The 16,469-nt window shown below is 40.9% G+C and overlaps 2 protein-coding genes across 2 annotated transcripts; one reads left to right on the forward strand and one right to left on the reverse strand.

The window, feature by feature from the left end:
- Positions 1-721: 721 nt before the first annotated feature.
- On the forward strand, positions 722-5,218 carry LOC148789187 (uncharacterized). The gene is made up of 3 exons (XM_088877381.1): positions 722-1,129; positions 2,014-4,481; positions 4,541-5,218. Exons 2-3 carry the CDS (start codon positions 2,568-2,570, stop codon positions 5,126-5,128), a joined length of 2,502 nt encoding a protein of 833 aa, XP_088733507.1. The 5' UTR covers positions 722-1,129; positions 2,014-2,567; the 3' UTR covers positions 5,129-5,218.
- Positions 5,219-5,471: 253 nt separating this feature from the next.
- Positions 5,472-10,769, reverse strand: LOC105155862 (uncharacterized). Its single transcript, XM_011071847.2, has one exon. The coding sequence runs from the start codon at positions 10,767-10,769 to the stop codon at positions 5,472-5,474; it is 5,298 nt and encodes a 1,765-aa protein (XP_011070149.2).
- Positions 10,770-16,469: the final 5,700 nt, after the last annotated feature.

A 16,469-nucleotide genomic window follows, 5' to 3' on the forward strand; every position in this document is an offset into this window, starting at 1 on the left:
CTAATTCTATGCCCTAAACTAAAACTGAGGACCGCTGATGGAAGGACCCTGCCTGTATGAAACTCGGAGCCTAAATGTTCATGCCACTATTCACCTAGCCTCTAGTGTCATGGACTATTGCTAGACAGTCACTCATGGTAACGAGCTATTTTCGATTATCATTAATAAAAAATAATTAATCAAATTAAATTTAATTAATTTTATTGGCCAACTCGTCCAGGTCTAGTCGAAGGAAAATCTAAAGAGTCACACTCTAATCACCGAAGTATAGTGAAATTAATTTGAAATTAATTCTTGAAGAAAGAGATTGGTTTAATTGGATAAAATTAATTTGTGGAGAGAATAAATGATTGGATCATTTATATATAAAATTCATGGGTTGTATTTTCTCAAAGATTAATTAATTGAATTAGTTAATTTTGAATTTTAGGCCTTTTAAATTAATTAAATTAATTTAATTGGACTTGATTTAATTTATAAATTAAAAGAGAGACTGGACTTAGGTCTTTTAATTGGATTTAAAGACATAAACCTTAAAATGATGGGCTTATCTTAAATTAGATTTGACTTAGGATCATTGACATGGACTTGATATTTTAAAGTCTAGTCAATTTTAAGTCCAAACCCATGACCTAGTTTGACCTAGTTTAAGTTAAATAAAAGATGATTTCTCTTGTTGAAGGGTGAGATGGCCGAATTTTTCCTTCAAAAAGTCCTAAAATTCAGCCAAGTTGAGTTAGTCGCGGGAAAAAGAGAGTTTGGATAAATTAGGATTTTTCTAGAGTGTTGAGACTATAGGTCGTAACACATATCCTCTGTCATTCTCAAGATACACTTGCACGCTAGTTTCTCCCCTCTTCCCTCGCCCTCTCTCTCTCTTATTACTGTCTCCATCTAGTTTCTCTTGAATTGAAAAGGACGAAAGAAAAATCAAAAGCACTAATTCATAGCATGTGTTTGATTCTCTCCTTCCAATTTCTTGTCTTGCTGGCACGAGAAAGAAGTGGTTCCCCATGATTGTAGTGGACTTGTTTGGAGGATTTCAAGTTTGAAATCTTGAGGAGAATGATTCAATTGAAGAAGCGGAACAACGCTTGAAGCTAATCGAAAAAATAACTATGAGGGCGGGGTGAGGTTTCTATTTAAATAAATGTACCTCTCGATTTTTCTCCTAATTCTTGGCCTAGATTTTATTACGTATTGTATACCAAACTCACGGGATAAATAAAAAATAACCCCTTAATTTGCTTATTTATGCTTTGATTTATCGTTATATCTATTTTTCGCTCTTCTATTGTTCTTCCCGGCTCAATCACTTCGTTCAAGTGGTATCAAGCCCGATTCGGTGTATAAGCCTAGAATTCTACATGTGTTGCATGTTTCAAATATGTTCAATCGGCTTTCAAAGAATGTGTAGTTTATTGCTTTTATTGCATATCTATGTGCTAGGGTTCTACATGTTCAATTTTTCATTTCTAAATCCTGGACATGAGAATTTTGAAATTGTTTTTCTATAAATTAATGATTTTTAAGGTTTCAGAAATTAGTAGAAAATAAAAAAAAAAAAAAAAAAAGAGTTTCTGGGAAAAAACAATAAGAGCAGCAGGCATAATTGCTGCCCTACTGATCGGTACTGGCTAGCAGGCATGGGCCCGAGTGTACGCGCGGTGGGGCAAGAGCAAACGTTCACAGCCCTGGCAGCACGCCATCGCCCACGCTCTTGCTTGTGTGGGTGGCTGCCAGTCAGTTGGACCATTTTTTTTTTGTTTTTTAAAAAATTATCTTTCTGTGTTACATTAAAATGATTAATTTTTGTGAATTTAATTTCGATTGAAATTTGATATTTTCTAAAATTAATTTAAAAAGAATTTTCAATTACGCTAAAGGGACCCACAATTATAGATTATGTTATAAGCACGTTCCGTCTTTATCTTTAAGTGGGTTTGTAGATAAAGATTGGGTCGTTGACGTGAACGATAGACTTTTTAACAATAGGTTAATGTTTCACTATAGGATCAACTGCAATTTGATGGTGTAGTAGAAAGCAAATGGCGGTGGCTCTTTCAAGCTATGAAAAGCAGATTATGCAGTATTCACTATGGCTACTGATCCGACTGAGATCGCGGGTCGCACTCTAAGTCGTCCCCTTCAGCTCCCGATCCTTAATAACCTGACAATAGAACAAACGTCACTTAGCCGGGGTGGATACCGGCACAGATGCTCCGACGCTCAAGTCAGTACTGAGAATTAGCTCTAATAAAAATATGTTTTCTTAATCTTATGAAAGTGAAATTCAAAATAGACCAACCTTTGCACCTTTTTTTCCTTCTCCTCTTTATACTGTTTACCTCCATATTCTTATGTGTCCTCTGCACGATCTTCATGCCCGCTCCCACGACCACTCGTCCTGCTATCGTGGCCCACTTTTTACGAGCTTAAGATTGCCTTTAACCATCTACCAAGTTAGTGTGGAATACTAGGTCTAACTCTTTTTATCTCTGTCCCTCCTACGAAGGGTATATAGTCTTTCTCTATCCCCCTTCATCATTACTCCCCCACTTCTTGAAATGTTGTCACTTCAAGAAGTCAAACAGCTCTGTCCGACGGCTTGCTTAACGCTCTCGGTATCCCTGCGATTGTCCACGTGTCTCTTATCAAGCTATACCTCGATTTACGCTCTTTTAGGGGGCAGCTGTTGTATGCTGATTGGGCAACGGTCACATCTACACCGCCTTCCCAAATATATATATACGAAACCATTTCAAATTGTGCTCTTCCTTCCGCCTTTTACTCGAGAACTGTTGCTGCGAAGCGTTTTATCTTCGAGTGCTTTTCTTCCTCTAGCTGGCTGTTCCTCCTTCAACTCCTCTTCTCGGATACCTCCAGGTACCATGTCTTCTTCTAACACCTCTAACATAGGTTCTAATTCTGCTGATATCTCTTCGTCCGCTCCTTCCAATATGCTCCTTAGAGATTTAGTTCCTCCTAGGCGTAGACTCCGTACTAATCGTGTTAATAACCCTGATTTAAACCTGAATCCTGCTCTTGAGGATTCCCAGCCAGTTTTACAACCTACTCCCTGGGCCAAAATAGTTAGCACCGTGAAATTACAAATGCAGAAGATAAAAGAAAAATTCTTCATTCCTTCTAGCTATGAGATAGTAATTCCTCGATCCTCCGATCGTATGCACCGGCCTCCCCCTGGGTTTTGTTCTTTCTCTTTGCAACACTTTAAGGCAGGATTACGCTTTCCCTTGCCCCCTAGCGTAGCATTGATCCTTCGCCGTTTGAATCTATGCCCTATGCAATTATCCCCCAACTCTATACGTCACATTATTCTGTTCATCATTATTATGCGCGTACATAGGTTTGAACCCAACTTCGAAAATTTTTGGTCGTTATATTCTTTCACGACCTCAGTACGATCTGGAGATAACGGCTTCTTCTACCTAACCTCCCGGAAAGAATGTAGGTTCCTCGACCCCCTAACCTCCAATGTTGGTCCTTGGAAATCCAATTTTATCTTTGTTAGACCCCCTCCTGGTCGCGAATGGCCCTTCTCCCTTGATTGGAAGGTAGATAAGCCTACCCCTCTTACCGAAGGTGAGGGTTTAGATGGGGATCAGATAAGCAGCATTACTACCTACCGGTATAATCCCAAGAAGATTCTAGTTGAAGAGATACTCTGGCTCGCCCATCTAACTCCTGCTCCCCTCCAGGTGGAGGGTACCTTAGGTGATCCGACTTCCTATCCTTTCTTCTTATTTTATCCTACGACGTTTAACGGAACCCCCCCCCCTTTTCTTATCTCTGCAGTTTCCATGGTGAGCCAAGCTCGCATTAACAAGCGTCTTCGAGCCCAGATTCAAGCTCAATCTCAAGCCCGAGCTACTATGCAAATCGCCTCTTCTCAACCTGTTCCAGCTGCTTCTTCAACACCAGATGCTGATACATCTCCTTGTCCAATTCCCATCGAAGTAGGCAGTGAGGAGACTCAACCACGTAGCCTCCTTCCCCCTAATCACCCTACCGTTCAATCTCATAGCTGGAGATTACAGGATCATGCCTTAGATGATGGGGATTTTGCTGAATCCTCACGGAAGAGGAAATCCCGCGGCAAATCACCCCTCCGTCCTAACCTAATGGGGACTACTCAGTCTCAATCTGGTGGAGGAGGATTACCTTCGGAGGGGACCGGGTCAGAGACTATGCGAAATATGGATGTTCTACGAGGCCTCACAGACTATTGGAGGACTGCTCGATCAGACCTCCGAGGCCCCGATCACCCTGTGGCCCATATGGAAGGAGATAAGTGGATCCCCGACTGGCAAATTTCCCCCCACAGCTCGGTGTTCCGAACTCGTTCGGGTCAAGACTCCTGGGAACTGTATGATGCTAGCTGCCTTCCTCTCGACCAGGCAGCTCTCTTGCAAACCTCATTCACCCGAATGGAAGAACATTGTGCCCACTCACTTGTCCAGGTATCTTATCTCTCATTATTTTTGCTTGACCCTGGATTTTTCTAACTGTTTCTGTTTAGGCGGCCAACTTCGTTCGAGGTCTTAGTCTGAAGTGTGCTGGTTTTCGCCACAATCAAATGGCAGCGGATCGTACGATCCGTGATTTGAGGGCCCAACTCGCCACTTTTTCTTCCAAGGAAGAAGAATGGTCTAGATCGAGGTCGACACAAGAGGCTCGAATCAAGGAACTTGAGGCACAAGTGGTCTCTGAAGCTTCCAAAGCAGCAGCCGATGGGGAAAAGCGAGGTTTTGAAGCGGGTCATGCGGCAGGAAAGATCGTAGGCGTTTCCGAAGGTCGCGAGATCTTTTTGAAATCGGAGGAGTTCGCACAACAAGTTCGAGGGATTCGCCTTCAAGGTGTTCGGGATTTTTTAAAAACCCTAACCTTTGACTCTGCTGAAATTAAAGCCGCTGACTACCTGCTACAGGATTTTGATCGCTGCAAATCCCAAATCTCTCACCTTCAAGGATTTGCTCCCAACTTTGATATATCTCGCCTTAATCCCAGTCTTGATGCTGATCTTCGCCCCTTGCCTGAGGAAGATGACACGCCCTCCACCGAAAATGATGAATTTTCTGTTCTTTTGGATGAAATTGAAAATCTGTAACTTCCTCTTTCATTTACCGTCTTTCTTTTAGGATTTACTGTTTATGGTAATGATAATTGATCTTTCTCAGATACAATTTAATGTGATCGACTTGCTGCTTGTAAAAAAAACTTGAGATAGACTGTTCCTTAAAGTTAAATGATCTTTCACAAATAAAGAAGGAAAATTAACTTCAGTGGCCTTTTTCAGGTCATGACTTAACCTTTCACAGGTTATTATTTACATTGGTCTTTTTCAGACTAGACATCCATAATCTTTCCCAGATCAATCTTCCTAAGGTCGTTCTATTCGATCGTAGCGCCCTTTTCCGTAGCTTCAGGCGTTTGATTTGTGGACGAAAATTCTAAACACAGAATCTCTTAAGATTTTGAATATTCCACGGTCGTGGTAATTCCTTGCCTTGAGCGTCCTGCAACTTGTATGTCCCTTTTCCAACGATCTCAATGACTTTGAAAGGTCCCTCCCAGTTGGGGTCGAGCTTCCCAACATGTTTTGACACCTCGACCTTTCTCAATACTAGGTCCCCGACCTGCAACGACCTGGGTTTGACATTCTTGTCATGACCTCTCAGCATCAAGCTTTTGTGATGCAACATCTTCATCCGTGCTGCATCCCTTTTTTCTTCTACTATGTCCAGGTCGAATGCTCGCTGTTCTTTGTTCTTCACAAGGTCAAAGCTCTCGATCCTCTGTGATTCTTCTCCTATTTCTGCAGGAATTACAGCTTCAGAACCATAAACTAAAGAAAAAGGGGTTTCACCTGTTGAAGTTCTAGGAGTCGTTCTATATGCCCATAATACTCTTGGAAGTTCATCACTCCAGTCTTTCTTCGAGCTCAACCTGGCCTTCAAGTGTTGTAATATAATTCTGTTCGTTACCTCTGTTTGGCCATTCGACTGGGGATGCCCTACTTCTGTGAAGTTTTGCCGTATCTTTAATTCTCGAAGCCATGCAGTTATCTGTCTGCCCTGGAATTGTGTCCCATTATCAGATATCAATACCCTGGGTATTCCGAACCTGCACACTATGTTTTTCCATATGAAGTTTATGGCTTCCCTTTCAGTGATTCTTGAGACAGCCTCTGCTTCCACCCACTTAGAAAAATACTCTACTGCCACTATTACAAACTTCTTTTGGCCTCGAGCTTGAGGGAAGGGTCCTAATATGTCTATACCCCACTGGTCGAATGGGCAAGTAATGGAAACAGGGGTCATTGGTACTGCCTGAGTGTGAATCTGTGAAGCAAACTTCTGGCACTTCTCACACCTTCGTACAAATTCCTTGCAATCCTTCATCAACGTTGGCCAAAAATAGCCCTGCCTGGATATTTTTTGAGCCAACGATCTGGCCCCAGAATGATTCCCACAACTACCTTCGTGAACTTCTTGCAGAACATATCTAGCCTGAGGATCTTCCAAACATTTGAGTAGAGGTCCTTCTACTGTCCTTTTATACAACTGCGTACCTACTAATGCGAATCTCGGAGCTTTGAACTTTATACGTCGTGCATGCCCGGGGTCAGTAGGTAATACCCCTTCTTTGAGATATGCTGTGATTTCTTCAATCCACAAGCACTTTAAGGTAACCATATTAGCTTCAGTCCCTTTTGAGATCGCAGATCGCTCCTTTATCATTACTGTTATCTTTCTGTCTTTTATCCCTGCCAATGTGGCTCCCAGCTTCGATAAGGCATCGGCTCTTTCATTTTCATTCCTCGGAATTTGTTGGATAGTGCATTTAGAGAACTTCTGCATCCGTTCCTTTGTTTTCTTCAAATATTCCGTCATAGATTTTTCCCTAGTTTCATACGTCCCTTCAATTTGCATAGCCACTAGCTGCGAATCTGTGTAGACTTCCAAGACTTGGGCTCCTGCTTCAGATGCCAGCTCTAATCCCAAGACCAAAGCTTCGTACTCAGCTTTGTTATTTGTTGTAGGGAAAGATAACCGTACCGCGACCTCGATCTCCACGCCTCCTGGCCCCTCTATGAGTATACCTGCTCCTCCATTGTTAGCAGTAGAGGATCCATCCACGTGCAACATCCATGTTCCTGGATCCTCTGGTGTTCCAGATATTTCTATCATAAAGTCAGCTAAAATCTGAGCTTTTTCCGCTGTGCGACTCTGATAAGAGATGTCGAACTCCCCCAGTTCGACCGCCCATTTTATCATTCTACCAGAGGCTTCTGGTCGCGTCAGGATATTTCTGAGGGGATGATTTGTCCTTACCACTATTTGATGCGATTGGAAATACGGCCTCAATTTCCTGGCAGTCACGACTACAGCTAGTGCCAACTTTTCTATCTCAGCATACCTGGTTTCTGCACCTTGTAGCATTTTGCTCACATAATATACAGGGTTCTGAATTTTCCCTTTTTCTTTTACCAATACAGAACTGACCGCATTATCCGAAATAGCCAAATAGAGATACAATATATCTCCTTCTCTGGGATTAGCTAATAGAGGTGGGGACTTTAAATAACTTTTTAATTCTTGGAAGGCTTGCTCGCTTTCCTCGGTCCACTCAAACCCTTTAACTTTTCTCAATATCTTAAAGAAATGTAAATTGCGGTCTGCAGATCTAGAAATAAAGCGATTAAGAGATGCGATCCTACCTGTCAATTTCTGGACCTCTCTGATGGATGTGGGTGATTTCAGGTTCAATATGGCCTCTATCTTCTCGGGGTTTGCCTCTATTCCCCTCTCGCTCACCATATAACCTAAAAATTTGCCTCCCGCAACGCCGAATGTGCATTTGTTGGGATTGAGCTTCATCCCATGTTCTCTCATGATCGCAAAGGCTATCTTCAGATGCTCCAAGTGTTCATCAGGTTTATGACTTTTAACCAGCATGTCGTTCACATACACTTCCATGGTTTTTCCGATTTGATAAGCGAACATCTTGTTCACCAATCTCTGATATGTAGCCCCTGCATTTTTCAATCCAAAAAGCATAACATTATAGCAAAAAATACCGCGATCAGTCACAAAAGAGGTCTTTATTCGATCTTCTGTAGCCATATAAATTTGATGATACCCCTGATACGCATCCATCATAGAAAAGATTTTATACCCAGCTGTTGAATCCACTAGAATATCAATCCTCGGCAAGGGATATGGGTCTTTTGGGCACGCCTTATTAAGATCTGTGAAGTCTGTGCACATCCTCCATTTACCTCCCGGCTTTGGAACCAGCACCACATTAGCTAGCCAATCCGTGTACTGAACTTCGGACACATATCCTGCTCTAAGTAACTTACTTACCTCTCCCTCGATGATGGCATTTTTCTCACCTCCAAAGGTTCGTTTCTTCTGTTGAACAAGTCGCATGGAAGGGTCAACGTTTAGCCTGTGTACTATCACCTCTGGATTTATACCCTGGAAGTCTGATGGATCCCACGCAAAAATATCGACATTGCTTCTCAAGAAGGCGATCATGACCCCTTCGAACTGACCTAAGCTGGGCCCTATCTTTGTGGTCTTCGATGGGTCTTCTTGTATCAATTCCACTTCTTTATGTCCAACAGGTTCTAACCGCCCTGCCTTCAATGCGTGCCATTCTTCTTTCTTTACTCCATGGAGTTTTCTCTTTTCTTTATTCTCGCTCTTTCCCAGAGACAGATTATAGCATCTTTTAGCCTCAATTTGGTCGCACATGACCTCTCCTATTCTCGATTGCGTAGGGAACTTCATTTTGAGGTGATATGTTGACACAATGACCCTGAAAGAATTAAGTCCAGGTCTCCCCAAGATAACGTTATACGCAAAAGGCATATCAACAACTAAAAATTTTACCATCAACGTTCTACGATTTGGCTCCTCACCCAAGGATGCAGGTAAATCCACCGTCCCCAGTGACGCGACCTCACCTCCTCCAAACCCGACCAACGGTGTGCTTGCTGATTCCAGTCGTACATTATCCAGTCCCATCTTATCCAGCACTCCTTTGAAAATTATGTCTGCGGAACTTCCATTGTCTATTAAAACCTTGTGTACTGTGAAATTTGCTATATCCATTCTTATTACCATCGGATCATTGTCTGTCACTAGCCTTGCACCCGCATCCCGATCTCCAAACACGATCTCTGGGTTATCTGTCATATTTACACCTTGCTTGCGTCGTTCCTGCCTATTCTCTCTTTCAAACCTCCTTCTAGCCCTTCTCGACCATCCCTCCGATCCACCCGCGATAGTGTGGATAATGCCTTTCACAGGCGCGTTTCCTCCCACTGTCCGGTTCTCTCTTTCAGTTGCCCAATTCGGTCGGCGTTCCCGACTTCTCGACCTACCTCTTCGATCACGCCTCCTCTCTTCGAAATTATGAAAATTCTGTCTTCTGAAGTACCCCTGTCGGACCAATCGCTCTATCTCGTCTTTCAACTGATAGCATTCCTCTGTATCATGTCCTTTTTCCCGATGGAAACGACAATATTTGTTCGAGTACCTTTTAGCTGGAGTAATCCTGGTGTGCTTCGGCCAGATCAATACATTATCTTTTTTTACCAACATGAGAGCTTTAGCCCTAGTCATGTTTAAAAGAGTATACTTACTATATTTCGACTGATAAGGTGGCTCCTTTTCTTTCTCATTTTTGGGTCGCCTGTCACGATCTCTGCTGTATCTTCCATCCCTGGCTCGTTCTGATGTAACTCTCCATTCCTCATCTTTCATAGCATTCATCTCCTCTTCGTCGATGTATTTCTGTGCCATCGCCATCAACTGCTCCGTATCTATCGGCGGGTCCCTCGCTAAAGCAGATGCAAAAACCCCTTTCTTCAACCCATGAATAAGGATACTAGTCATCATATCTATCCTAAGATCCTGCACCTCCAACGTTTCGTTATTAAAGCGTCCCATAAAACTTTTTAAACTTTCGTTTTCCCCTTGCCGAATAGTAAACAAGTGCGTAGCAGATCTTTTTTGTTTTCTCTTACTTGCAAAGTGAAATGCAAATTTTTGTACCAGTTGCTCATACGAATCTATACTGCCTGGGGGCAAATTCGTAAACCATTCTTGGGCCTTTCCTGTCAGCGTGGTAACAAACAATTTGGCGACTATGGAACTTGACTGTCCATACAAATTCATTACCATATCAAAAGCGGCTAGATGTTCTTGAGGATCCCGTGTTCCATCATACTTTGAGAGATCGGGCATCCTAAAACTCGGATTAACCATTTCTATAAGTATCCGGTTAGCGAAGGGTGAATTACGATTGTGGGCTACTATTTCTCCCCTCTTCTTGAGTTCATCAATTTGCTTTCCTAGCAAGGCTATCTGCTTACTAACGTTATCTACCTCAGCTCGAGATATGGCTGGCCCTCTGGGGCGACTTAAAGCCCTGCTGCTGGACCCAACATCAGAAGGCAGTGGGCCCTTCTTATTCGCTCCCGGTCTACTCATTCCCTCGTTATCTCGCCCATCGACTCCTTCCTGAAACAACCTTTTTCCCGCCACCTCCCTTTCTAACGGAGTTGCTGTTCTCCTCTCATATGCTACCAGGGCCTTTCTCCCCGCTTCTTCCATCATTTGTTGCAGTTCCCGTCGTGTCAATTGTACAGTTCCTTCCCGATCGGTCATGGGGGTATCCATTTCTTGTCGTGATAAATGTATAACTGGTGCTTGATCTTCTGCCGGAGTCTCCATTTCCCGAACGTGTTCCTATCCGTCACCTGACGTTCCCACAGACGGCGCTACATGATCCGACTGAGATCGCGGGTCGCACTCTAAGTCGTCCCCTTCAGCTCCGGATCCTTAATAACCTGACAATAGAACAAACGTCACCTAGCCGGGGTGGATACCGGCACAGATGCTCCGACGCTCAAGTCAGTACTGAGAATTAGCTCTAATAAAAATATGTTTTCTTAATCTTATGAAAGTGAAATTCAAAATAGACCAACCTTTGCACCTTTTTTCCTTCTCCTCTTTATACTGGTTACCTCCATATTCTTACGTGTCCTCTGCACGATCTTCATGCCCGCTCCCACGACCACTCGTCCTACTATCGTGGCCCACTTTTTACGGGCTTAAGATTGCCTTTAACCGTCTACCAAGTTAGTGTGGAATACTAGGTCTAACTCTTTTTATCTCTGTCCCTCCTACGAAGGGTATATTAGTCTTTCTCTATCCCCCTTCATCAGCTACTAAAGAATGTCTATGGCTCAAGAGACATATTTCTTTCGAGAGAATGTGCTAAATCAAAGACACTAAGCTATTAAAAATTAAAAACAAGAGACCAAGTAGTTGTCTAATCCAAATTTCAAGCACTTGGTGTTGTTGATAGTAAGATTGCACTAAGGGGAGTATCACAAATGAACCACACCAAAATTCGTTTTAATCATGAAAGCATGGAATGTTTCATTGATTTTGTCATCATATGTGGATCTTAATATGTGGATCATGTTGTTAAAAATTTGGTGAAAATCGAATGAGTGGCTTGTGAGAAAAATCTAACCCTAGTTTTAGATCTATTTTTTTTTTAGTAGAAAATTGGACCTGATTTTACTATTTTTATCGAAATATTTTTGGGCCATCTTCTAAAGCATGAAAAGAGGTTCTAAATGGTGTGTGAATCATTGTAAATTGATTTAAAATGAATAAGATATGACTTTTGAAATTTTTACCGTAAAACACATTTGTAGGAATTTGGCCGGTGTCGCTGGAAAAGCGTCGTGGTCGCCAAAAACGAGCTAACTGGTAGCTGATGTTGCACCAACTAAACATGGGCCACATAATGACTGACTAAGCACTGATTAGGTACTAATTTGGAGCCAATAAGGCATTGACTTGGTACCCATTGGGCAAAGCAGCACAAGATCTCTTGGTTAGCTTGTGAGCCGCCAAGTCGAGCCGAGCCGAGCTGAGCCAAGCCAAGCCTGTGGATCATGGCTCGCTCTCGGTTTAAGGATTGTTTGGAATAGGTTTTCTTGGAAAGTTCGTTTTCCAGCTAAAAAAAAGGCTTTAAAGCAATTTTGGTCCTATATCTTTAGGATTTTCTCGATTTGGTCCTCTAACTTTTTGGAGAAAATTTTCGGTCATTCCCATCTGCTTCATTGCCCCTTTACTTATAGTCGTCTGCAGACTTCAAACACAAACTTCAAACTTATTTTTTGATGATATTATTGTGTTCGTCATCTCCTTGTCTCTTTCGGATTATGTCATTGCGTTCATCATCCTGCGTCTTTTCCAGCTGTTGGCCTTAATGGCTTGTGAGCCGTGTGATTGCTAGCTAACTTTCTTATTTTTTGATACTATTGGCCTTTGTCATCTTTTGCCGACAGTCTCACTTTTGAATTTTTTTACATTCTGCATGCCTTACTTCACCTTGTAAAAAAATTTTCTTTTACCCTTATCTTGTTTCGGTTTGGGTTTCTTTTTGGTGACCCTAATTTTAGTCCTGAACAAGGGCATTTCTTGTTCATCATAGCAAGGTATACATGGTTATGTCATTGCCCAACATACAACATATTTAGTGACTTCATCTTCATGGCCTCGGTTGCAGACAGCTTGTTCTCCCATATAAGCATTTTTTTTTTCTCAAACAGGCTTTCTACTTTTCCCTATCATGAATTTTAAAAAGTATGATCCATTTAATTTGTTTGAGAAATTTTTAAATGGATAGTTGACTTTGTCCATCTCTATGAGACACACCTACAATCCCCAAGCTCTTTTGATAGAAATGTCATCTTCACTTATGGATCATACCAGCGGTGCTTCTCCTAAAGCAGTTTTGATTTTGTTGATAGCTACTATATCTGGTTTTTTTGCAGTTTAATAAAATAGAATGTCAGATGGGACCCTTTTTCCTGCAGTTTCTGGAGCCGCTGAGGTGAATTTTAACTCCAAAATATCTCCTCATTTGAAGTGAGTTTTTTTTTTGTTGCAATGAATCATAACCCCACCCTCCCCCCCCACTCCCCACTAATCCACTCCAAAAGTTTTGAAATTTTCAAAAACTTGATGACATAGTATGACTAAAGTCAAAGCTCCAAAATCATACCATTCCCAAACATCTTTTGGTTTAAACCCTTCTACCATCTAGACTGTTATATTTTTAGATGTTTCGATTATAGTTTTGTCTGGGTTTACTCCTACATGAGAATTAATTTTTTTTCCACGTTTTTTGATAAACCTACCAAACAAAAGAAGATATTAACTCATTAGTATTAGTCCTAGAGATGTTTGTCATTGGCCTAAGGCTATCTCTCCCTCTTTAACCCTAGAAGTGTTGGGGTTACTTACATCATCAGGAGTTTGCACTTCCTGTGATCCAATTATTTTCGTTTCATTAGAGACTGGCGATAGCCTCGTGCAATCGATACTTGAATCCGACACTATAGTCTTATGTAGCAAGCGAATCGGCCGGTAAGCATGGTGGAAGCACGAAAAATCAAAATTATGGAAATTAAAGAAATAATAAACCCGATTAAAGGATGTATCCTTGATCTATCCTTGGTGTTCGGTGTATTAAAAATTAATCTAATTACAGGCCAAGCATTAAAATAAGAAAACCAAGGGCAATGATATAAACAGAACCTTCACCCTCGTCGTTTTCTTCAATCAGCTTCGTGCGTGGTTCCTCTTCAACCAAATCGTTCTCCTCAAGATTTCAAAGTTGAAATCCACTAAAAGAGTCCAATCCAATCACTGCGGGGCGCCGCCTGCTCATGCTAGCAAGATAAGAAGCGAAAAGGGAGAATCAACACACGTTATGAATCAACGAATTTGATTCTCTTCTCGTTTCTTCTTTGATTCAAGAAAATTAAGAAGAACAAGATTGGAGTGATTGGACAGAGATAGAAACCAAGTGTATGGAGGGTAGAGGACTAGATTATGTGCTTAGGGCTAGGGAATGAGAGATACAAGTGTATCAGAAGACCTAATCTTTCGTATGAACTTGATCTTATTCAAGGTGGTTCACCTTAACCCTAATTCCACTAATCATGGCTGATTTTCGCCTCTCCAAGAGTTGAAAAATTTGGCCATCACCTAGACTAAGTTAAATAGGATCATGGTCTTGTATTTAAATGGATTAGGCTTTGAAAAATCAAGTCTATGTCTAATGGACTTTAAATTAAATTCAATTTATGTATAAGTCCATTTTAAAGTTTACTTCTTTAAATCCATTTAACAGACCCAAGCCTCTTCTCCCTCTTTCAATTTATAAATCAAATTTATAAATTGAAATAAGCCCAACAAAATTAATTCAATTAATTCTAAAAGGCCTAAATCCAAAATTAACTAATCCAATTAATTAATCTTTGAGAATCCAATGAATGGATTTTTATATAAATAAAGCAATAATTTATTCTCTCCAAGAAATTAATTTGGTCTAGTTAAATTAGTCTCTTTCTTTCAGAATTAATTCTAAATTAATTCTATCATACTTCGGTGATTAAAGTCTGACTTTTCAGGTTCACCCTCAATTAGAATTTAGCCTATGTGACCAACAATTAATTAGTCAAATTAATTAAATTATTTTCAATTAACCAATAAACAGAAATAAGTCATTAGCATAGGTGATCATCTAGCAACAGTTCATGGGACTAGATATTAGGTGAATAGTGGAGTATAATTTATGCTCCAAGCTTCATACGAATACAGTCCTTCCATCAACTATTCCCGGACCCTATTCTAGGGCATGAAATTGGGCGTTGGTCCCCATCCTAGACAAAGCATCTATACTCAAAACCCGAGTCCTTGTTTCCCCGCTAATTAACACGGGAAACCTATCCTATTCATTGAGTCATTGTGGCCACAAATTCTAAGGGCTAAACAGGTCTCGAGTGTATAAGAGACACCGCTGTCACAATACTGACAGGGGACGGGTTCTATCTTGGAACTCACCATCCTCACTACATACTCCAATTGCACTAGACAAGGCTTGTGATGATCATACCTCATGACACAGTCACTACTCGCCATATCCAAGATACGTTGTTCGTATGCACATGACTGTCATGATTCCTCAAGTCTAAGGACTAATATCGTATTATCGGGATCGAGAATCCCAGTCATACTGGCCAAGGACTCAAAGCTTTATGCTTCCCGCGAGTTAGTTTAGTTAGTCGACTACCTTGTCCATTAAGTATTCATAATTGGCTCATGTGTTTATTGTGCTTACTCCTTATATTGAACGGTGTTTCAATATCATAACGAATCCTCACGTATCAAAAAATTAAATCTGTGGAATTAGGCTGCGCATAGATTTGCAGCTATGAAGCCAACTTTTAAAGGATCGATTAGAAATATTCCAAGTCAAGAACCTAGAGATTGGGCATCGAGAGTCCCATAGTGACTTACTCTAAGTATTGTGGTGTCGTGTTTCATTGGCGGGAGATGTAGGTCGTCTATACAATTTTAGTGGGTTAGTCGGCAAGGTAGTCGAGTTACTGAACTGACTAACGGGAATCGTCATATGAAAACCTTAAAAGATTGGTCGGTATGACTCCAAATCCCGATTTTGTTTGTACGAGATTTGTCCTCGAACTTGAAAATTCATGGCAGTCGCATGTATACAAAGATTGTATCTTGGATCTAGTGAACAGTGACTATGTCATAAAACATGATCATTATAAGTCTTATCCAGTACAATTGGAGTACGTAGCGAGGATAATAGATTCCAAAAAAGGATCTGTCCCCTGTCAATATGAGACAGTGAGATCTCTTATGCGATTTGAGAAGATTTAAGCTCTCAAAGTCTTGGCCAAAGTGATTGTTCTTCGATTAGGGATGGGTTCTTTAAACGAATCAATAGAGTAAATACATATCGAGTATAATGCATTGTTGCCTAGTCAAGAATGGGAATCGACGCCCAATTCCATGTCCTAAATTAAGTCCAGGGGACGGTTGACAGTAGGACTATACCCATATAGAATTTGGAGCCTAAATGTTCACGCCAACATTCACTGAGTCTATAGTGTCACGGAACCTTAGCTAGATGGCCACCCATTGTTAAGGACATTTTGGGTTATGGAATAGTAAAAAAATAATTAATTAAATTAAATTAAATTAATTTTGTTGGTCAGAAGCCCAAGGCTAGCTACATGTGTACCTAAAGAATCACACACAAATTATTATGTGTGAAGCATAGTTGCCTAGTCAAGAATAGGAACCGACGCCTAATCCTATGCCCTAAACTAAAGATGAGAGACGATTTATTAAATCATGCTAATTATCAAAACTATAAGCAAAAATCATGACGAATAATTATTATCACAGTTATTAAAACGACTACTAGTTGTTGTTGCAATAGAAAGATCAAAACATTAATCATAAGTACAAACCACAACAAATGCTTTGTCCATGACCAATCATCATGAATATTTAGGTCATAATATCCAGATA

Source organism: Sesamum indicum, linkage group LG2 (genome assembly GCF_026168435.1).
Source record: "Sesamum indicum cultivar Baizhima isolate 11 linkage group LG2, ASM2616843v1, whole genome shotgun sequence".
In the NCBI taxonomy this organism is placed as follows: domain Eukaryota; kingdom Viridiplantae; phylum Streptophyta; class Magnoliopsida; order Lamiales; family Pedaliaceae; genus Sesamum; species Sesamum indicum.